The sequence below is a fragment of the Nilaparvata lugens genome, chromosome 2 (genome assembly GCF_014356525.2).
Source record: "Nilaparvata lugens isolate BPH chromosome 2, ASM1435652v1, whole genome shotgun sequence".
NCBI classification, from domain to species: Eukaryota; Metazoa; Arthropoda; class Insecta; order Hemiptera; family Delphacidae; genus Nilaparvata; species Nilaparvata lugens.
In genome coordinates this window covers 8,322,442-8,347,461 of record NC_052505.1, presented here as the reverse complement: position 1 = coordinate 8,347,461, position 25,020 = coordinate 8,322,442, and the positions used below count along the sequence as shown (strand labels likewise).

Sequence of the window (25,020 nt, the reverse complement as noted above, 5' to 3'; positions counted from 1 at the left end):
ATTATTGTGAAACTATTTTATCTATGAATTTTGAATGATAATCTTCTATAGAATGAGATTCAACGGATATAAGAGAGAAATATAGATTGTAAGGCTTCTGATTAGAAGAATCAGAATGAATCTTGAATGGAAATTTCAGTTTTCGCGAAGTGTTGGTAATAGTTCTCACTCAATTAAACCACAGAGAAAAGAAAGCACAAGCTTTCTTCATGGGTTGGGTTATGCTACATTCTATTCATGCTACATTTTCTCTATGATTGAACATTCAATAAAGTTATTCTCTACCCACTGACAATATAATTTACATTAATAATGGAGATAATTATCATATTATCTCTTTACATTCGAGTATTATTTTGAATAATATTGATTGTTATTATCTTATGTTGAGAGAAGTTCTTATTCGAATCAATATAATTTATCAATGATAAATGAAGCAATGAAGCGGTTGAAAATATAATATAGTGGTGAACAATTAATTTCAAAGAAGAAAGGTGTAAGGGAAAACACTATTTTTGCACTGTAAATTACATGGTGGATGAGCACATTTCGTTTGTGACGTAGGTATTTCATGCTACAAGAGAATATTGTTCAAGTTAAGCAAGCTGGCCAAGATACTGTTATTTGGGGAAGAACAATTTATAACTGAGCAATTTCACACTTCCTGAGCACAGTTTGCAATGTGCTAGCATCACGCAACCCGAGCGCAGTTCGCCTTGTTAGCTTTGATTCTTGCCAAATAATTGACACATTTCTTCTCGCTCTCTTTCAAAGCTACCCAGAACCCAGGTAACAGAAAAATAACTCGAAATAATAATTCATCATTGAGCTCGAGGGAATTACTATTTTATTTCAGTGGGCTCGCAGTACGTTTGTGATTTCAAAATAAACCGTGCACACATAAATATCGCAAATACTTCATTCATGAATATTTCCTACAGGGTGAGTGAGTTAAAAATTCAAATATAAAATGTATAAATAGAAATATACGTATGCGTAGAATGTTCCATTATCACTCTATAATGATTCCCTAACAATCATCAATGAATAAAGTACAATAAGCTGTTTCTGAGCTCTCATTTCTGACATTTTCCACGGGCTGATCCCGTCTGATATCCTTGCTGCTCGAGAAATATTTCAAAGGCCCTAAATTTATTCTCATAAGAACTTAAAACTTTGTTGCTAGATCTAAGCCAGACAGGACTCACTTCCTTTTGTACTTTGATCGTTATCATGATGAATATTGTAGTGTTGTTATACATTCCACAATTCGTATGAAATGCATTCAGTTTGCCATGACCTGAACTTGATTTCTCCTGAGATCTCCTTCAGACATGGATGTGGATGGATTCTATTTTCCATGAGATAATAAATGAAATGGATATTGGATTGGAGACGGAGTAAATAGTAGGCCTATATGTATGTATTATAGAGACTGAATGATATTAAAAATCTATTTCAGTGGATACAACATGAGAATAATAAAAACGTAATAGCATGTCTCTTTTGAAAATAGATGATATTCAGAAGAATCTAGATATGGAAGTCTCATATAATATGAAGCAATATGATATAGGAAGGAGTTAAGGAGCAGAAATATACAGTTGACACAAGCATTGGTTAGTAGTTCTAAATCTACTTAATTATATTGAATGGATAAGAGAATGTGGAAAATTAAAATTCATGAAATCTTGCATTAGTACCTTGAGAGATATAATAGCATAGAGTGAAGATACTGTTCAAGATTAATTTGTCTCTGATTATAGTTTATCAGAATTTTTTTTTTGTGTTTTTTGAGAAGTTGATATTGTGGTGATTATTCATATTGAATGAAAAAGACTAAGAAATTGTCAAAAAACCACTGATTTATTGATAATTAGAAAGACCGGGTTCGGTTATTACACCATTGTCAATCTCTGATAAACAAGTTTACAGTGATAAACTAGTTTATCAGAGATTGACAATGGTGTAATAACCGAAACCGGTCTTTCTAATTATCAGTAAATCAGTGGTTTTTTGACAATTTCTTAGTCTTTTTCATTCAATTTATCAGAAATTATTATGCACGGTTTCACCAAGCTCGTTCAAGGCTTTAGAAAACAGTCAAGACGGGTTCAATTTACATGTGGACTGGAATAGCCGAAAGTAAGTTATGCTATAGCATTATATTTCCAGTGCGTTTGTTGTAAAGTGTACCTTATTTGACCAAGTTCATTAGTCTTGGTGAGCTTGATGAAGCCGGCTGAGATTTGTTTGTTATTCTGATCATCATGAACTAATTATTGTTCCAAGTAAGTTTTTCATTCACAGCTGATCCATGAGTCATACAAATGTGATTGGGATCCAAGTCAAAATCTAAGGACAAATTTCCGGCTGAGATTTGTTTGTTATTCTGATCATCATGAACTAATTATTGTTCCAACTAAGTTTTTCATTCACAACTGATCCATGAGTCATACAAATGTGATTGTGATCCAAGTCAAAGTCTAAGGACAAATTAACTATCAACATAAACTATAAAAATTAACTATAAACTATTAACTATAAAAATATTCAATTCACTTCCAGTAACAACAAGGAAAATAACGTCACGTCAGTTATTTAGAAAAGAAATCAAGAAATTCATTTTACAACTAGACAACCCGAATGATTTTTTTACTAAATTAATATAGGTCTAAATTCAGTATAATTTACACATTACACGACATGAACACTGCAGCAATCAAAGATCATTGAACTCACAAATCCCGTCCGGTATGCGTAAACAGTAAGACAGTATCAAATTTCAATCACTGTCTCTTTCTTCAAAACGCATTCATTTATGGTCTAATTACATCAGCACTTTGAAAAAAAAACGAAACGTTAACTATGAATAAAATTGAACTAAATATGAAAAAAAAACAGCAACCACTCCGTACATAGTTTTAAGTTTTGTGTAAGTTGTAAAGCATCGAATTTGGGTAGATAAAAATCCCTAACCGAAATAGTAATAGGTCTGAAAATAAAGTAACTGGCTAATATCGCCAAATAGATAATAACTAAGATTAGATAGCATCAGCTTGTTCTGGCTAAACGGTACAAAAACCTAAAAAGGATTTGAAGGAATTTGTTGCTAATAAATAGATTATTATATAAAATATTTTTGAAGATTGAGGTTAGGTATATGTATTCAGGGATCGGTGACCTAGAGATCGATCAAATCGAGCAACGTAGAATCTGACCAAAACCCCTTGGCAGAGCTCTATTGCAATCAAACAGTATGCAATGTGAAAAAACACATGATCACGTGGCTAATTATTAGGTAGCATGAAATAAATATTAGTGTATAGAATATTAGCTAGCATGTAGAGAGCATAACCAATAAACCAAATAAAAATAATTAAGTGTATTCAGGAAATAGGAGGTACCAGGCGCATGAATACCGAATAAAATTTGCATGCACCAATAGCAAAACGGCAGTTAATAGGCGGCAACTGTAGGCCAATTCAAAAATATTTCTATATATTTATATAAATGTACTGGATTTGTGTTAACACATTGTATAGTCTATGTTATCGATATGGCACGAAGGCAAAGAAATTATTAATCGCACAACCTAAGCAATAATTTGATATTTTTTGTACAATCTATTTGAACCTAAATGGCGGAGGACTAAGATATTCAAATTTTATGTTAATTTGAAAGTCGGAAATAAGATTTGTAAAATTGAGAAAGGAGAACCAGCACTCGCCAGCCAAATGCCACCATAAGAGGACCCCAAATATTTTAGAGCGTAGTACCTTGCTAATAAATTTGTAAAAGTTAAAGTTAAATCAAATTATTAAATTTCTTTAAAGACTTCGTGATGCTATTGTAAAGCAGAAGTCATTTTCATTTTCAAATAAATTTATAACCCCTTGGAAGAGACGATTCCGGCTACCATATTCCCGGACCACATGGAGTTGGATCGACATCGGCGGCTTACAAGAAGATTTTCGACACGTGAGTGATAAATATTGAATTAGTGATGGGCGCCCTAGTGCTTCGAATTAATCTAATAATCAAAGCTAGCTCGTCGAAAGGGTTTTTATTATAAATTGAGAAATTAATAAGAGTAATACTTGCGCAAGTAAAATTAGTATTAAAGGTATTTTTTGAAGAAAAAATATAGATCAATACATTTCAGAAAATTCCATTTGGATCAAAGAAGTATAAAATCTAGGCTATTAAAACATATGCATATGATATTTAATTTTTGCAATATAATTTGCGATAGTTTGTTATAGCTCTAATTCACTAGATGAATGGCTCTACCTATTCCGTCAGGTGCCGAATCTTGCACCCTGAGATAAAATATATATTCGATACAAAGAAATCTACTAAGTACTAGCGATTTTAATATATATATATATTTGGATTATTAGTGGCTAATTTATCAAGTTGATCTTAAAGAACATATTTTTTAATTGAATTGTCCAAGTCGACAAGTATTAGCAAGCATATATCGCAGCTACATGCAAAAGAATGCATATGATTTTAAGATAAAGGCACATGGTAATGATTCGTGCCATAAATCTAGAATATAAAGTTTAGCCTGTGATATTTTACTGATTTCAATTATTGTTCTAGTTTTATATTATATTTTTTATCGCTCTTTATATATTTTTGCCTCGATCTATTTTTTGCATTATTTGTTTAATATATGTATGAAATGTTTATGGTGTGCAATTTATTTTTATTCCTCAACACTATAGTATAAGTACCATATTTATATATATTTATTTTTATTGAATTACAAGAGTTATAGGAGAAGCCCATACCTAGGCCTAGAAAGATTTTTATGAGACTGAATCCTATTAAAAAACCACGACCTAATTATATGATTATATCAAATATCTCATGCTTTACCGACTGATGCCAAGCAGGAGGCTAATCGTTATTTAAATATAAAGAATAACGTCATAGAAACATGCCGTACCAACGTGGGACTGATGATGAGAGCCGAGCTCATTGAATAATTATTTGAAATTAAGTCAATAACCATATTGAAAATTATAGATAACTTATACGAGTATTGAGGAAAACTGGCGAAGTAAAATTTGTATTACTTTTTGGGGAATCAATAGCTTTAAATAAAGAGAAATTATATGTTTTAAAGAAAATTTTATATTATTAGTACTGTAAAAAATACATGTTTATAGAGAGAGATTATATTTTATAAGCCTAAACTGCTATTACTTTCTAGTCAAAAATATATTATGTGTTTAAGCCAGTTGGAAAATAAGTCACAGCCTGTAAACTAGCCAAGAAGTAAAACAAAACATTGGGGACGCTAGAGCATTATAAAAAACTTAAGTATAAATACCTTGTCTTTGAGTATCCAAACACTTTGCACATCACTGTTTCACTGTAAGTCCCGGTTTGTGTCTCTTTTTTAAGCATTTTCGCTTATCATTTTATCACTTTTTTAATTAGCATTTATCATATTTGACACAATGAATCACACTCCCGCAAACTCTGAAGTTTCATATATGTACGGCGGTTGCACAGATCCCACTTTGTCGACTCCAAGCACATCAAACCCCACCACGGTAGATGCCAATACGCCACGAGAAAGGGAACCAGGAAGCGTCGGGTCGATAGTCTTCGATCCACAAGGTCTGCAACCTCTATCATCCACTCGAATCGACGCCGCTGACACACCATTGAATCAACGGATAGCAGAGATCAACTTTGAAGGGGGCGAGGAGCAGCCTGCAGAACCCGCATCGCCGGAGGCCGAGTCACACCTGGGCAAACAAAGTATATTTTCAGTCACAGAGCTAGATCCGTTTCAAAAGGTAATAATGGAACAAACTAGCAGTATGTTCAATATTATGTTACAAAACACAATGGATAATATGATGCAGGAGATTAAAAAAGAGAATGCTGCAATAAAAGAGGCAAATAAACAAACAGTGGAACAGGGCATGAAAGAAACAGCAGGCGCTATAAAATCAGTAGAACGACGGTTGGATAAGATTGAGGCTAAAGTAGAGAATCATAGGGAAGAACTGAAAACAATGATAACTCTACAGAAAGAGAGTCAGGATAAAGTTACGGCAGGATTATCAGAAAGGTTGGATACGGTTACCTGTGAGCTCAACGAAAGGATAGATAACCTAACCACACAAATCACTACACCCATTCAGGATATAACCAATAACATTAAGGCCGATTGCCATCAAGAAATCCACAAACAAATTACCGTTGCCAATCAAAATTTAACAACTACAGTTGACAAAAATATTAACAGTATTAAAGAAACACAAAATAAACAGATTAATATGTCCACAAAAATGAACCAACTGCAAGGTAGCATCAATCAAAATACAGAAACCTGTAAAGCTTTAAACGGAACTCTACTAATTCAAAAATCCACTCTGACTCAATTAAATCAAGAAATAAACGCTAATAAAATTACACATAATAGTCAATGGCAGATGACACAGGAAAAAATAACAGCATTGGAAAATCATATTCAACAACGACCTCAAGGGATTCAAACAGACAACCTCAACGCACATAGTATATTACAAGGACTGGGCAAATTTGATAATACTGATCGCCATTTGCAACCTCAACCATTCATTGATCAGATAAAATTAGTACAAACTCTTGCACCTACCTCTTGGAGCATGTGGCGTCTTCGTTTGACTAGTTTATTGATTGGCGAACCCCTGATGTTCTTTCGGAGTAGAGCCCATGAATTTACATCATTGGATGAGTTTGTAGCTGTCTTCCTGGAACAGTATTGGAGCAGAAGTAAACAGTTGGACGTGCTAGCGGACATTATATCATGCGATTTCAACCCTAACTTAGACGGTGCATGTACCACTTTCATCACTGCCCTACAGTTTAAAAATTCTCAATTGAGCGAGCCCATTAATGAATCGGCATTAGCAAGTATTATTTTAAAAAAGCTACCGTATCAAGTTAGAATGGCACTCGCCACACAACCCATTACTGATTGCAAACAGCTAATAAATCATTTATATGGCATACAGTCTGTGATGGCAATATCAACCCACCGTTCAGACCAGAGATACGCACAAAATCAACATAACTCAAAATTTAATCAGTATAATAGCCAAATTTATGAACCGGTATCATATGATCGCTACCGATCTGCCCCTCAATTTGAACGCCGCTATGAGCACAGGCAAAATGGTAACTGGAATAATGAAAAATTTCAAAATCGCACAACCAACCACTATGCCCAGCAGAGCAACCGTAAGAATCACTATGATGGCCGTGATCGATTAAACTCAAATAATAATCACACTCAGAACAATTACAACAGAAATTATAAACCGCCACCTCAACAAGTAAGCACAAATTATACATTAGCACATGCAATAGGATTGAATCAACAAAAAACCCAGAACCCAGCACCCAACGACCCGCCACCAGATATACAGAAAACTACAGCTAATAAACCATGACTATATGATACCCCCGATACAGCAAGCACAAGCTCAAATGAAACAAACCAAGAAAAGCAGGATATTTCAACATCATACACCACATTCAGAAATGATTTACCGGAGACTTTGTTAGAAGAAACGGAAAAGGAAAGCAGGCTACCGGATATCCAAATGCAAGCGTATATCGATATCGAAATATATGGAATGAAGGTTCAAGCATTAGTAGATAGTGGTTCACAATGTAGCCTCATACAAACAGACATATTTCAACGTCTGAAAGAAAAAACAAAATTAGCTACTCTACCGTTAACCAACGTATATGTATCAGGTATCAGTCCAGGACGGCGAATACATATAACTACTCAATGCTTACTGGAAATAAATCTTCAACAACAACGATTCGCATATACATTTCTTGTATTACCTGTTTCCGGTCCGCACATAATAATAGGTACAGATTTTCTACAACACTTCCAGGCCTGTTTAAATTTCCAAACCTCGAAATTTCATGCATTTACCGAAACCGAAGCATACGAAGTTATAGTACCCCTTGATCTGAAGAAACGCACTGAAGGAATTGCTGAGGTACATTTCGCTCACTACATGGAAGGCGTGCCGAGGGAGTGGGGTATCCACGGAATGGAAAATGCTATGGAGTGTATGGAGGTATTAAGCCTAACAACTAAGGACCGAGCACCGTCAAGAGCCGATTCTAGTACCGAAGAATTGTTAGAGATACTGATAAACAGAATTCATCAACGTACCGATTGGCACCCTGACACTAGACAGGAAATAATTCAAGTATTCCGTAAAAATGCAGACGTTTTTTCCGAACAACCTGGCCTAGCTACTCACTTCGAATGTTCACTCAATGTTAAACCACACGACACGTATTACCGCAAATCATACCCCATACCTTTCACCTATCGATCCGCCGCCATAGCAGAAATATCTCGCATGGAACAACTAGGAATTATAGAAGAATCCACAGCACCCTATAGTTTGCCGATTGTGTGTGTAGCAAAAAAGGATGGAACAGTAAGACTATGTCTGGATGCTCGCGCCTTGAACCGCATATTGGATGATGACCGAGAAGGACCAGACCAAATTGAACAAGTTATGCAAACTTTCCATGGCAAGACCATATATTCAACGGTAGATTTGAGCGCAGGATATTGGCAAGTCCAAGTAGCACCGGAATCGCGCGATTATTTATCCTTCCTATTTAATGGACGCAATTATAGGTTCACTCGTTTAGCGTTTGGATTAAGAAATGCCATGGCTATATTCATACGATGTTTGAGACAGGCGCTAGGAGACGATATCAGAGACTACTGTACATTATACGTGGACGATGGATTAATAGCCTCACAGAATATACGTGAACATTGCCAGCATTTAGATATAGTATTTGATAGATTGATAAATTGCGGATTGAAACTCAAACTATCTAAGTGTGAATTTTTTGCGAGAGAGGTGAAATATCTAGGACACATAATCACACCTACTGGCATATCACAGGACCCGGACAAATTATTAGCCATCAGACAATTTCCATCACCAACCAACCGTAAACAATTACAAAAGTTTATTGGATTTTTACAATTCTACCGCCGTTTCAATAAACAAATGTCACACTACACTGCTCAACTCAGTCATATATTGTCTAGTACCAAGCCTTGGATTTGGACTAACAAGGAAGAGATCATATCCCAGCAACTAAAAGAAGCTTTCCTAAATTCCGTCGTGTTGAAACACCCTAACCTGAAGAAACCTTTTTTCTTGAATGTCGATGCATCAGATTACGCGATAGGCACAGAGATTTTCCAAGAAGATGATCAAGGAGAGAAAGGAGTGTTAGCATTTTTTAGTAAGACACTCAACCCAGCCCAGCGTCATTATTCTGTGACCGAAAAAGAGTTGTTGAGTATTGTGGAAGTATGTATTAAGTACCGGACATTGTTACTCAGCAATAAGATATTTATCAATACCGACCACAAAGCCTTAATATTTTTCAAAACAGCCAAATTGAATCACAACCGCTTATCTAGATGGTTTCTTGCGCTTCAAGAATACGATATCGAATTGACCCATCTGCCAGGAAAGAAAAATCAGACCGCCGACTTTCTATCCAGGGAAATAGACGCTACATATTGTCAAGATACCAACCTGAGATGTTTCGCCGTAAAGAGTGGAGAAAGCATACCATATCCTCCCAACATCCAACCACGAATTCATACCGCCATGTTAACACCTGAAAGAATCCGTATCGCCCAATATGAGACCCAAGACTGTCCCGGATCCGCGAATTGATGGAAGAAGGAGCTGCCGAACCGCCCGATTACCTGCGACAGTATACCCGCTACAAAGGATTTATGTTCCACCGACCGGCTAAAAATACTTACGACTGGCGCCTAATCATCCCCGCTAATATGGAAACAGATTTGATAAAAGAAGCTCACGAATGCATTGGACATTTTGGAACTATGAAGACCCTCCACCTACTAAAAGAAAGCTGTTATTTTAAAAGCATGCATAAAAAAGTGGCCAAAATAGTGAAAACTTGCGATATATGCCAGAAAGCCAAATACCCGCGATACCATATCAGGGGTGAAATGAATCCCATTCTCCCCAGCGCACCATTGGAATTGATATCAGCGGATATATATGGTCCATTGCCCATGGCGCAATACGGAAAAAAATACATATTCGTGCTTACATGTGTTTTTTCAAAATATACCATGCTATTTCCCATAGGTAAATTGACCGGAGAAGTTTTGGCCCGATGCATAATGGAAAGATGGACAAGTGAAGTAGGAAAGCCCAAACAAGTCCTATCCGACAACGCAACCTATTTTTGTAGCAAGCAGTGGAAAGAAATACTTCACCTGGCTAATATTAAATGGTCGAGGACATCTCTTTACAGCCCCAGCGCTAATCTGGTAGAGCAACGTATGGCAGAGATCTCTCGTTTTATGCGGACGTACTGTAATGAAAAACACCAACAATGGGTTAGATATATACCATTTTTAGAAGAATGTTATAATAATAGCCTAAATGAAAGCACCGGTCGTACGCCTTACGAAATCATATTCGGTAAAAGGAACAATACATTTATCGAAAAATTAATTGATTTTCCAAGCTCAGAAGTGAATAAATTAACAAACCCTAATATCCATCATCTAGTAAGGTTAAAGCTAGAGCAGAAGGCAAATAGCAGAAAGAGATTCCACGACCGAGCATATAAAATATTTTCATATAACGTTGGAGATGAAGTTTTAGTAAAGAGCCACAGGTTATCAAATGCTTTGGAGAAAGTAACTCGCAAATTCTTTTTAATTTATTCAGGGCCATTCACTATAGTAGCCATATCGCAGCATAACACAGTTCAGTTACAAGAGAGTGAGAACACGTACATTGTTTGGTGAGAAAATGTAGCCAATATTAAACCATATCACAGAATTTGAAATAAATACGATAAGCAATCAAAGAAAACACCACTATCAAGCCAATTACTAACCTTTCGTAATAAATTTAATATTGGTGAGGCCACCTCGTGTCAACAAATCAGATTTTTCGTTTCCTTCCAACTATCAAAACCTGCAACAAGCAAGGGAGTAATTTTTAAATATGTAATTAAATTAGTTACATCAAATAAAAAAGGACACAAGCGGGGATAAAATATTTAAGAATTGTTAATTACCTTTAAAGAGGAAAAATGTAGAAGCTAGGTTACTTGCAAGACTCAACAACCAGTTCTGACGTAAGCAATGTAAAACGTAGAACCAACAATCAGCTGGCCAAAGCCACCAGAATCAAATGAATGTAACGTCTGTTAAACACATGATTATAAAAGAAGTACTATACCCAAAAAGTTATCTATTATTGTTATTTATCATATTTATTAATGTTGGTATATTTATTTATATGTTTTATATTTATTACCTTTAGTTATGCCACGTTTGTTACCTGAAAAAACCTAAAGTGAATGCAAGCTACCAAAAAACCAAAGAGTCATTAGCAAAAGAAAAGTATTGTACCTGATGTATAGAAAATTATTTATATTAAGACCTAAGAAGTACTATAAGATATAAGCCCAGAAGTTTTGTAAATCGAAATTATTGTCTAAAAGGAATCAATTGTGAGAATCATGAAATGTGTGTAGTTAGGTTGGCGGCCCTGTGAGCGGCGATTTCAAAAATTACTATGTTTAAGTGTTGTCAGGAGGAGTGCGTTTAGAAGATTATATTTATGATATTTTATGTGTGTTGAGGAGGAGAATTTGTTATTGTATTTGATAGAGGTCTAAAGGAGATGCAGCAGATATGTCTGCGAACTGTGATAGAAGTCTGAGAGTATAATTTATAAATAAAGTATAGTATATATCGATGTATTGAAGGGTGGGTTTTCATTAAAAACATTGTGATTCTCAAATATTTTGAATTCAAACCCAGGGGCGCGTGTAAAGCATCGAATTTGGGTAGATAAAAATCCCTAACCGAAATAGTAATAGGTCTGAAAATAAAGTAACTGGCTAATATCGCCAAATAGATAATAACTAAGATTAGATAGCATCAGCTTGTTCTGGCTAAACGGTACAAAAACCTAAAAAGGATTTGAAGGAATTTGTTGCTAAATAAATAGATTATTATATGAAATATTTTTGAAGATTGAGGTTAGGTATATGTATTCAGGGATCGGTGACCTAGAGATCGATCAAATCGAGCAACGTAGAATCTGACCAAAACCCCTTGGCAGAGCTCTATTGCAATCAAACAGTATGCAATGTGAAAAAACACATGATCACGTGGCTAATTATTAGGTAGCATGAAATAAATATTAGTGTATAGAATATTAGCTAGCATGTAGAGAGCATAACCAATAAACCAAATAAAAATAATTAAGTGTATTCAGGAAATAGGAGGTACCAGGCACATGAATACCGAATAAAATTTGCATGCACCAATAGCAAAACGGCAGTTAATAGGCGGCAACTGTAGGCCAATTCAAAAATATTTCTATATATTTATATAAATGTACTGGATTTGTGTTAACACATTGTATAGTCTATGTTATCGATATGGCACGAAGGCAAAGAAATTATTAATCGCACAACCTAAGCAATAATTTGATATTTTTTGTACGATCTATTTGAACCTAAATGGCGGAGGACTAAGATATTCAAATTTTATGTTAATTTGAAAGTCGGAAATAAGATTTGTAAAATTGAGAAAGGAGAACCAGCACTCGCCAGCCAAATGCCACCATAAGAGGACCCCAAATATTTTAGAGCGTAGTACCTTGCTAATAAATTTGTAAAAGTTAAAGTTAAATCAAATTATTAAATTTCTTTAAAGACTTCGTGATGCTATTGTAAAGCAGAAGTCATTTTCATTTTCAAATAAATTTATAACCCCTTGGAAGAGACGATTCCGGCTACCATATTCCCGGACCACATGGAGTTGGATCGACATCGGCGGCTTACAAGAAGATTTTCGACACGTGAGTGATAAATATTGAATTAGTGATGGGCGCCCTAGTGCTTCGAATTAATCTAATAATCAAAGCTAGCTCGTCGAAAGGGTTTTTATTATAAATTGAGAAATTAATAAGAGTAATACTTGCGCAAGTAAAAATTAGTATTAAAGGTATTTTTTTGGAGAAAAAATATAGATCAATACATTTCAGAAAATTCCATTTGGATCAAAGAAGTATAAAATCTAGGCTATTAAAACATATGCATATGATATTTAATTTTTGCAATATAATTTGCGATAGTTTGTTATAGCTCTAATTCACTAGATGAATGGCTCTACCTATTCCGTCAGGTGCCGAATCTTGCACCCTGAGATAAAATATATATTCGATACAAAGAAATCTACTAAGTACTAGCGATTTTAATATATATATATATTTGGATTATTAGTGGCTAATTTATCAAGTTGATCTTAAAGAACATATTTTTTAAATTGAATTGTCCAAGTCGACAAGTATTAGCAAGCATATATCGCAGCTACATGCAAAAGAATGCATATGATTTTAAGATAAAGGCACATGGTAATGATTCGTGCCATAAATCTAGAATATAAAGTTTAGCCTGTGATATTTTACTGATTTCAATTATTGTTCTAGTTTTATATTATATTTTTTATCGCTCTTTATATATTTTTTGCCTCGATCTATTTTTTGCATTATTTGTTTAATATATGTATGAAATGTTTATGGTGTGCAATTTATTTTTATTCCTCAACACTATAGTATAAGTACCATATTTATATATATGTATTTTTATTGAATTACAAGAGTTATAGGAGAAGCCCATACCTAGGCCTAGAAAGATTTTTATGAGACTGAATCCTATTAAAAAACCACGACCTAATTATATGATTATATCAAATATCTCATGCTTTACCGACTGATGCCAAGCAGGAGGCTAATCGTTATTTAAATATAAAGAATAACGTCATAAAGTGTATGTAAGTGTGTGTGTGTGTGTGTGTGTGTGTGTGTGTGTGTGTGTGTGTGTGTGTGTGTGTGTGTGTGTGTGTGTGTGTTTGTGCGCATGTGTGAATGTGTGCGCATATGTGAATGTGTGCAAGAATGATTATAAATATTGACATTATGTTCTTCATGATATAATATTTAAATTTGTATATAAATATTTTATTATATATATTCAAGTGTCCCCACACAGGGTAGTCTATAGGGAACACATATTTGAAATTAGGAAACAATATTGTATTTGATTTTTGGAATGCATTTGATTGTTCAATTATTTTTTTGAATGAAGAATTTAAATTTGTATTTGAATTTGAATTTCTGAAAGACTCACCTCTGAATTATGAGTCCAGTAGACGGAAGGTGGTGGCTCAGGGCTGTGCTGCACTACACACGTGAGATTCATTGTGCTACCCTTGTTGATGTACATCTCAGGACCACCGAGGATTGTGGTCACTGGCTCTGCAATTAACAAACACATTCTCTCAACATTATCTCAATTTATGTAAAAATAAAAGCTACTTTTTCCACTCCACTATGCTTCTCACTCAATCATGAAATCAATGAGAATATTATAATTCAACAGGCTGATGCCACATTCCCATGAAAAATAAATAATATTATTTCTCACTCAACATATGAACATATTTTACCCTATCATTGGTCATTGGTATTCCAACAAAGGAAATTCGAATTTCAATTTAAATGTATTCACAACACACAAAAAATACAATTAGCCAAAGCAATATACAATAACAGTAACAATGCAAATGAAGAAAATAAGAAATGAGACAATATTGCTAAAATGATGTGATGTGCTGGAAAAGAGAGGGGGAAAATACCTTGCCAACTATGATTTCTCATCATGGAATAGGCAGGTAAGGTGCAAAACAAAGGAAAGGTGTGTCAAGGAAGTGAAGGAAAATAGGTAAATAGGCAGGGCTGGAAGATTGATTGATTGATTGATTGATTGATTGATTTTTATTATGACGTGCTAGGTCTCGATAGACCCGTTGCACTAAACAACAGTACAATACAAAACAAGAGAATTAAACAAGATACAACAGTATTCAAATGAACAAGAATATAAGTATTACAAATAAAAACAGTTAACTGTTGGAAGTTAAAAAAGAATTAAATTAGATAATATAAATTAAGATAATTATATTAACAAGTACAATACAACAGTACAATACAAAACAAGTAATTTAAACAATATACAACAGTATTCAAATGAACAAGAATATAAGTATTACAAATAAAAACAGTTAACTGTTGAAAGTTGAAATAGAATTAAATTAGATAATATAAATTAAGATAATTATAAGTAGATAATAAAGATCATGTTATGAAAAAGAGAGAGTAGAGAATGAGATAAGGAGAAAAGTAAGAGAGATGAGAAAGTAGAAGAAGAAGAGAAATTGAAGAAATGATATGAATATGAATCAATTCAATTCTTGTTTACACCTGCTTCTGAGCCAATTCAATAAATATGATTTATAAATGTTATTCAATTAATGAAAATTCATGAATACATTATATAGAATTTTTTGATTTCCCAAGCAGACATATATAGATGAAATAAAAAGATTAAAAAATAATAATAATACTAATGAAAGAAAAATTAATAATAACTGAGAATAACAAAAACATATTCTCAAACTGAAGTTTATGTTAACGGTCTATGTACATCCAATTTACAATCAAATCATTGACAAGCTCACACCTACAACGATTCAAGTCATCCCCCCTCAAACTGTATAATTACCAAGATGCTGGTACAACTTCTTTTTGAAAAGTTTAAACGAACCACAAAGAACTATATGATCAGGCAAATCATTCCACTCTCTTGAGGCTTTAACAACAAAAGATTTATTAAAAAATACTGTACGATGCAGAGGTATCTGTAACTTATAGCGATGAGCTCTTGTTCGACGTTGTGGATTTACATCAGTCATGAAGGTGAAAGCCTCACGAAGATACTCTGGATCGTCATTTAGAACCAATAGTTTATATGTCAGACATAGAATGAAGAATTTTCTTCGTTCCTTCAATTTAAGCCAGTTAAGATCGTTGAAGAAAGGAGTAATATGTGCATCCCTTCTTGCATCATATATGAACCTCACAGCGAAATTCATGGATCTCTGCAATCGATCATTCAGTTCATCGGATAGATCACCGTAGACAATTGAACAGTAAAAGAGAAATGGAAGGATCAAAGCATTCACCAATGTAACTCTAACAGATTTCGGTAAATAGTTTCTGATCCTTTTAAGCTGATGCATTCCACTAAAGACTCTATTGCACACATGCGGGGTTTGCTCATGCCAACTCAGAGAACTATCAATCAAGATGCCCAGAACCTTAAGGCACTAAAGAAGGTAGATAGGTTGTAAAATGAAGATCCAGGTAACACTTACAATAGATCAAAGATTTGAAATATAATTGCTCTTTATCCAATTAATGATTTCCTGCTTCATTTTCTTTGTAATTTTAGTAACTTTGTAATTCCCTCTTACTTTGATCATCAATCTCATATTAATATTCGTACTTGCATTGATAAAATTCGATCTATATCTTTGTAGAGCTAATAATGTCTAAACTAGTTATTGTGCTGAGATTTAGAATCCAGTTGAGTTAAAATGGAGAGCTAAGACTGAGGTCTGGGTTCTAGGACACTTTCTAGTATCTGATATTACGTTATTAGTATCTGATCCACCATTAAACCTTTAGATTCCATACAGACTTGATGGTCCGGTTTCTCATTGGATATAATGCATTATTGAACCTATAGAATCAATGTTCAATCAGATTCAATAAGTGTCATAGAACTCAGGCCATAGACAAATTAACATTTTATTGGGGTGATCTGAGCCGATACTATCATCTAATACAATGTTGCACTGGCAGTTAGAACTCTTTCTGGTTTTTGCTGCCTATCGTTGGTTGTTTAGTTTGCACTTGAATGGATGATCACTCTTTTTACAGACAGATTCTCACGTCATATCTTTTTATTGCTCTGCCCGGCGTCAACAAATCACTCAATGCTCAATTAGGATTGATTGTAATCGCACTAGAATTATGAATTTTCACCCAGATAATAATAGAATACAGCGAAAAAATGCCACAGCTCGAGTTCTAAGAGCTATTGAGTTTTAAAACAGAATTAATTAAAATTCTCAGATGGATCACTTCCTGTAGAAAAATAACCTAGATTGAGTTGAATTTGCAATTTGAATTGTTGAGTTCCAATCCTCATCAGTTTTATTGGTCGAGCTGAAAATCATTGAAACCGAGTAAATCTGAATCCCTTGTTTTCCATTCATTTGTTCATCATTATTGTAATGAAAATATCACAATTGTTATATCCAGTAATAATCAATCAATTATTCATTTTCAGATATCAAGAATAATTCTTTTATATACGGGCTACAATTGATCATCAAACAAGCGCAGACGAAACAAATATCAATATCAAAGATGAATTTCATATCAATCGTTCCATTCAAAATGTTTATCAAACCACGAGACCATCAAAGGATCATTGGAGTACGATGGAGCTGTTAACATTATTATCAAGTCTTCATGAGTTCAGATGCCTCATGGTAATTTTCATATTTGTAAATAGTAATCGATGCAATTTTGATGGATGAGGTACACAGTATCTAATCAAACACCAGTTGATATCATTCAAATTTCATATCATCTCATCCATATACCATTATCATAAAAATTCTACTGCATATCCAAGCGAAACTTTCTATTATCAGCAACACTGCTTATGAATGGATGATTATGTTCATAATGAATCCGATTATTTCCACAGGATGCCTGCATGATTTAATATTGTATTCTCAAATCTCGAGTATTCAAAATTCATAATGAGAATGGATGCTGCCAAAGATATCCATATTGATCCTTTTGGAATACTTCTAGTCGAATTTGTTGGATTCATACATTTGTTATTAAACATAATTTATCAACTTGACCATAAATAGTTGAAAATAATTAATCCATCACAAGTATATTTTTAGGGTATTATGATCAATGCCCGTGAAAGATTTATTTCAAATTATAATATTGCACATATGCCATATTTATCTGATCTCTATAATTCGTCTCTTCTTGAACAGAGAATAACAATTTTGGGTTTTGAAGCTGATTGATCTCTGACATAGTGCGTAAGAGTATTGTATGTGTATTCAATTAGTGCATTCAGTAGAAAATTCAATTTTCACAGTTCACTTTCCAGAGTGCAGTAGAGAGAACTCATGTGGAATGTGAAGTTGTACAGTCAAATAAATATTGAAGAACATGTCTACGCTCGCATACAAATGGAAAATAAGTTCTTGATTATAAGCTCTTGAGTTTTCCAGCCGATATACACTCCAATGGAATTGATTATATTAATAAGGTCATCATTGATTATTCTATATTGAATATAAGTGAATTGGGCTGAGAATAGAACTCATCAAACTGTAGAAATAGTTCAGTATTTATGATTAGTATAAAAATTAAGATTTCTGATACAGATATTTCAATTAGAACAAACTATAACATAATTATTCCAATAATTTCAAACTCAGTCCACATGTTGAGGGTAAACTATTGACTTCAATAATAATAAAATTTATCTCCATTGATCTACAAATAAGCAATTTAATCAATAAAATGTACACAATATTCAAAAATACAATTCATGAAATTTACTACAAGTACAAATAAATTGTAATTTTTCGGAAATTAACCTACTCAACTATGGGAAACCCATGTTTTAGAGCAGGTGTAGTTGTAATACATTAAATTTTGAGTAGGGGTGCAAGTACGTTGAGTAAGTGAGCTCACATATATTTCGAAATTGTGTTCTCTATTCTAAGTCTTCCAGTTGTTGTGATCCAGTTTTCAACGGCGCATTTAAATTTTCTTGAGTTTTCTATTGTGCCGAGCACTATTTTTAATTCAGGCCTTTTCCCAAGTTATAATAGTAAATTTAATACGCAATAGACTAGAGCCATTATTGTGAGTTAGCGAAATAAATTATTTTCTCTCTCTCTATTATGAACGGCCATGACTTCGAGTTTCCCATGATAGATATTTAAAAATTGTGGCTCCGAGTCGTCGAGGAATGTAGATTATGGAATTATCTCTAAAACGTAGCCTTCCTGTCGCGACATGGAGTGCGATAAGCTGGAAAACAGCAAGCATTGAAATAATTATAACAAACTACCGATTTTGCAGTTACTATTTGGTCCAAAGGCTCTAGAAGCCACGCGACGATTGGTCAAATTGATTCCTTTCGCCCAATAGGAGACCTGTTTCTAAATACAGTAGTGGGGCGATTCTCCAGCCGAGAGACCAGATTACGTTTCGGAGGACACTTTGCTAGGAGCACTACGAGAGTAAAGATGTAGTCATTATGTTTCGCCTTTTTTGGGCAAGTTTACAAGTTTATATCATTAGTTAATGTAGGAGCTAGTTTTATTTTTATTAAGTTTAAATTTTACAGTAGTGCCATGTCCTGAAAAGTTTAATTGTGTTTCTTCATCATGTACGAATAATTGTTTCTTCAAATAACTGCTAAGGTACGTAAAATAAGGTTAAAATATAATTTAGGGAATTTAATTGATTTAAACTTCCATAAGAGTATTGTATTAACAAAGCCTGTTATTTTCCAAGTTAATAATATTGATTGAGAATAATCCTTTGATTTTATTAGTGATGAAAGATAATTATAAATTTTTTTTCGAAAGAAGTATAGAAAGTTTTCAGTTACGTTACATTTGAGTTGTTGTTTCTGGAGATATATTATCGTAGAGTATTGCTGAAAGTCAGGAAGATAGCCTTTAAATTGGATTGAAATGTTTAAGATTATGTTCATATATTGAGTTTATGACATTTTATAATTTTATATTTTTCAGACTCTGTTTTCTTATGTCATTAAGGCTTTCGAATGATTTAGTAGATTTTTATGATAGAAATCTTAATAGACGGAGAAGAAAGTTTTTTCTTTTCCATGAAATTAATATTAATGAATGTTACCATACATGAGTTAATTCCTGATATTGAGCCTGATACATGAATGTTCCAATTTTAATACAATTTAAATTATTTTCTATGTGTCTACTAATTTTATTTAATTAAAGGTAAAAACTATCTACAAGATGAATCTTATAAGGCAAACATTATTTTTACCTTAAAGTGAAATTTTCAATATTTTTTCTTTTATCGTGTTATAAAGTGTCTTGTTTTGTTTTGTGATAAATTCATAATTCTAGTTGATACTCGTTTTTGGACTTGTATTTGTAGGTAAATCAAATCATAAACTCTGGACTGTTCATTTTAAATTAAGGTTCTGAGCAGTTTTGGGCGAATGCCCGTTGTTTACACTTGTGTTGCGTCCTATAGTTCATAAATAATAAATAAAATAAATGTTGGCTAGCGCACAAGTTTCCAACAATACTAGTCGAGCTACTATATGAAAAATTGATTTCGCAAACCAAACGAAAAATATCATATAAGTTAGCATCATTTCAATCTGAATTATTCCTTTTCTAAGAGTATTATATCAACTTATATAAAAGTTAACATCATAATAATTGAAGTATTCATTTTTCTAAAAGCATTTTATTAATTTATTACGGGTGTTTTCATAAATGTTGCATTGTATATTAATGACACTCTGGCAAGTAAATTCGTTTTAATTCAATCTGTTAAATTTTGAGAATGAATCAGAACGTCAAGATAAAATCTAAATTAAATAACAGAATAAACTCCTGTTTTAGCTTTTGATGAATTGTAGGAAGAGTTAGAAATTAATGCTGTAATACATCTATTTACAGCGGTTCATGTGTGTCCTCAAACCAACTTCATGTACCACCCCTTTGGTTCCGCAACTTTATGTAACACCGCTTCAAGACACCCGTTCAGACGACAGGTCTAGGGACGTAAGAGGACGTCGCCGTCAAGCCAAATTCAACCGGTAAAAGTTCACCGCCAAAAACAAGGTACTGTAACCCCGACGATAAAGCAACGTACAGACCAACGAAAGTGCAGTGTAGTGAAACATAGGTTCAATCGAGAATGTCAATCAAAAGTCGGGATTCAAAATTATTATGAAATGGGTTATATGGGTTACTATCGACGAAATTTGGTTTCAACGGGATTTTCTTTCTTGAGTAGTTTCATGTTGAAATTAATTTGTTATTTTATTACTGATATTGTTTGGTTTTGTGACGTATTGCTATCTAAACTAGGAATAGTAATGCGCCCCCAAATCAGATGAAGAATGTCAACAAAGTAACATGAAATTGTTGTTTCTGTTGTTCGCTTTTAGTTGCCAATGTTTATTGAAGCTGTTTGTATTTTTCAATTATTTCAAATTGTAGTGTTATTCTATAGTAGAAACCTATTAAATCAGGCATGGCAAGATTAATTGAAGTTTTCTTGACTCTAGCCCGTTCACCTGCATAGGTGAACTCAGGTATTTTCTAGATGTGTCGGCCTATTTCTAAATTCTAAATTTTATTCAAAATTATCTTCTTTATCATCTTTCAAAAGGTCAGGCACACTATTATCTTGATGTATACATGAAGTAAATTGTGGAGTTTTGGTGCCAGGTGGTCAAGTGTCGTTGGTATCTTGCCTTCCTAGCCACACGTTCATGATAAGAAGGCTTCTATTTCTTGTGTTGTGACAATGGTTTCTATTTTGAAAGCTTTCTGGGTTTTCTGTGTAGTTTGCAAATAATTTCTAGGGAGTAGAGTTGTCTTGCGTCCATCACACCAAACTCATTGTAGAGCTGGTCTGACGGATAACGAGGTGGCTTCTGCTTCATGATTTTAATTATTAGTATACAATATGTCCGCCTGAATGATTTTGTAAATGTCTGAAATTCTACCCAAATTGGAATCTCTCACCGTTTTTTCTCGCTATCTCAAATTTCCAAGGACAACCAGAGTACAGCAGAAGAACATTGTTGTGCATTGAGCAATTAAAAATTCGAGAACACACACAGTGTGTTAAAATAATTTTAATTTTCCAGATGGAAAATATTCAGCACTGTCTGAACTGAGTACAATTGTTATGATACTCGTACATCAGTAAGTAGAAAATCTTGAAAGACTTGAGTTTTTCAAATAAAATTTTCTACTAATTTGTTTACTGAAAAGTAGTCAAGTTAATAATAGAACAGGATGTATTATTGAGATATTTCGAATAATGTATTTTAAAATGGTGTTTGGGGCCAATATTGGATTTTAGTGCATGGTGAGTGTGTTGGAATATCTTTCTTTTGTTGCTCCAGTGTTACGGAAGATTAATGTTGTTTATCATTGACCTTTCAATTTCTCAGGCAGCTCTATGCCATCTTCAGTTCTCAAATCCGATAGTTGCTACAAAGTTCAGGAAGGAAACTGAAAATGCTTTGTTCTATCAACAAAGAAAGTCTTTCTTATTTGCTCCATTCTGTTTTCTCCCTTCAATGCTCTCCATCTTGCTCTCCCGTTTCACCCTGCAGCATTATCCTTACAATAAGAAAACAGCCCGTTTTTTTCTTGTTATCATCCTTGATTCACGCACTTAAATACTGTTCCATTGAACGGTGTTTTCTTTACTCCATAGCAGAGAAAGATATATATTCAGCTTTTCCCGTTCTTTTTCCCAAAAAAGGCACTTTGATGTCACGTTTTTCACTTTACAGTTTTATTTTCCCTCAGAAATCTTCCAAATAATTCTCTCGTATTGATCTCTTTTCAGTCACTTTCTTCTTTCACTGGCTGGATTTTTTTACATCTATCTATTTACCTTCCACGCAACAAATTAGTCTTTGTGGAAATGCGATAATGACATTCATTAACACACTTTTGACATTCACACTTTTATGTTCAGCTGTTCTTAGTGAGAATTTGTGTGTATTTTTGGCTTCAAAATTTATAAAATAACTTAATTAGTACAATGTGCAGTGATAATTAAGTGTAATATTTAACTATAATTTGGTGTTTTAATGTTTCTAAATTTAAAATTTGCATCTCATATTTATTTTTGGACGAAAGTTGACCTTGACCAGAACAAACATAACCTATTTTTTGGACATGTAATCGAAATTTGGGAATGGAATAGTTTTGGGCCAAGCCTGTTGTTCCTTCCCAATCATATTCATATGATTTGTTATTGTATCCACGTATAAATAAATAAATAAATTAAACAGAGACAGAAACAAATAATCTTAAGATGATTTGAAATGGAAAATCAGGCTTATAGCCCTCACTGTTTCATTTCCCGAATTTTAATTGAAAATTAGCCCGAAAGATATTGGGCATCAATATGTGATGGGAAATTAGAAGGTGAACAATGAATGGTGAATAATTTTTTTGGAAATTGAGTATCAAGAAAGTGAATATCCCACTTTGATCAGATAAGTAGTGTTGGGGTTTATAATCTTGAAATCCCAATTTAGAAATATCCACTACTACTTTGGCCTATTTTTATTGAATAAATTTAAATTAGAAAATATGCCGTGACAGTAGGGAACTCAATTTTAAAATCGATTAAATTTCGGCTACAACATTCAGAAACAAAAAAGATTTTGGAAGTTATATGGTGCTGAAACATCAATAATTATTAACATCATTAGTTTCATCGGATACTCAGATTCCATGATTAATTGTAGTTTGAACAATGATGATCAAACTGAGACTAATTATTCCTTGATAGATCGCACGAACTGGGGCAATTGAAATCGGAATATCACATCACTATTCTCTGAATTGAATTTCACCAGATTATAATAATAGCGAGGCAATAAACATCGAAGCCAGTGAACGTACGAGCTCTACGCAGTCTGCGGAGAACATAGGGCATGAAGCTTCCTTCCAACGATCGGTATTTATGCTCGCTATTTGGGACTGCGCCAAGATAATGAAGCTTGGACCAGAATTGGAGCTGGAGAACAACATTCAGTTAGAAACCAATGCAAATAGAGTAGGTTTGAGTGCACACACACACACACACACACACACACACACACACACGCAGCACAGAATAATGGAGCTGGTGAATTGACTTCATCTCCGGCCTCACTTCGTTTGTCCATAACACACGCTATTAAAGCAAACATACAAATGATTGTATTTATGGCGTGTGTTTACTTTTGTTACGGCAAATGTTTTCACCGAACTGGAACTCACTGTTGATGTAATCGATTTTTAATCTAATATTGCTGCGTTTTACGACCGACATGCAAGAAGTGGAGAGATGATACTCGAATGTGACGGGTGGCACTCAGTCTCGATGGTCATCATTTACATGGCTTCATTACAGCAGCTTCTCCATGTAAGTAAACACTGGTCGAGTGTATTGTACTACACAACAGAAACAGGGAAAAGAAACTCAGCAATCAACACCAGAAGTCGATTTCCACTGAAGCACTGATATCAATATTAAATTGAAATGGGCTTACAGTTCTCAATATTCAGTGCTCCCTAATTTTAAATTATTCTGATGCTCAATCAACAATCAATCAATATACAATGTCAGGGGATTTTTCCATGGATTATCATCTATCTACTACAACAGGATTCTATAACACGGAGAATAAACTCAGCAATCAAAAGAAAAAGTCGATTTCAACTGGAGCACTGATATTACTATTAAATTCAAATTGTATCACAGTTCTCAATTCTCAGTTTTCCCAAATTTCGAATTACTCTGATGCTTCAATCAGCAGTCAATCAATATACAATTCCAGGGAATATTTTCTCATGAATTGATATCTTCCGCCCATATATAAATAAAATCCCTACTTTGTTTGAGGATGACAGACTTTTCAAGTTGAATTCACGGACCAACCATGCTGTCGTTTTACTACTAGTTCAGTACAAGTTTAATTCAGCCACTCTTGATATTGAGATTGAAAAAATAATATATTATGATGAACTTTCCCTATTGATTGCCTAGTTGGGATGAAGAAAAAATCTTTCGAGTTCTCTCTACCGACTTCAGTATTCACATTCTTTGTAGGCCTAATGAATATTATTGTGAGCTTTTATCCAGTCCCCCAAGATTTAAAAGGGATATTTCC

General features: G+C 33.8%; 1 protein-coding gene across 2 annotated transcripts in view; it reads right to left on the bottom strand.

The window, feature by feature from the left end:
- The window catches only part of LOC111058517 (zwei Ig domain protein zig-8), a 120,175-nt gene that overhangs the window by 15,730 nt on the left and 79,425 nt on the right, over positions 1-25,020 (bottom strand). For both annotated transcript variants that reach the window (XM_039420465.1, XM_039420466.1), the window contains exon 4: positions 14,278-14,405. In XM_039420465.1, coding sequence (XP_039276399.1) covers positions 14,278-14,405 — 128 coding nt within the window. The remainder of the gene's footprint in view (positions 1-14,277; positions 14,406-25,020) is intronic.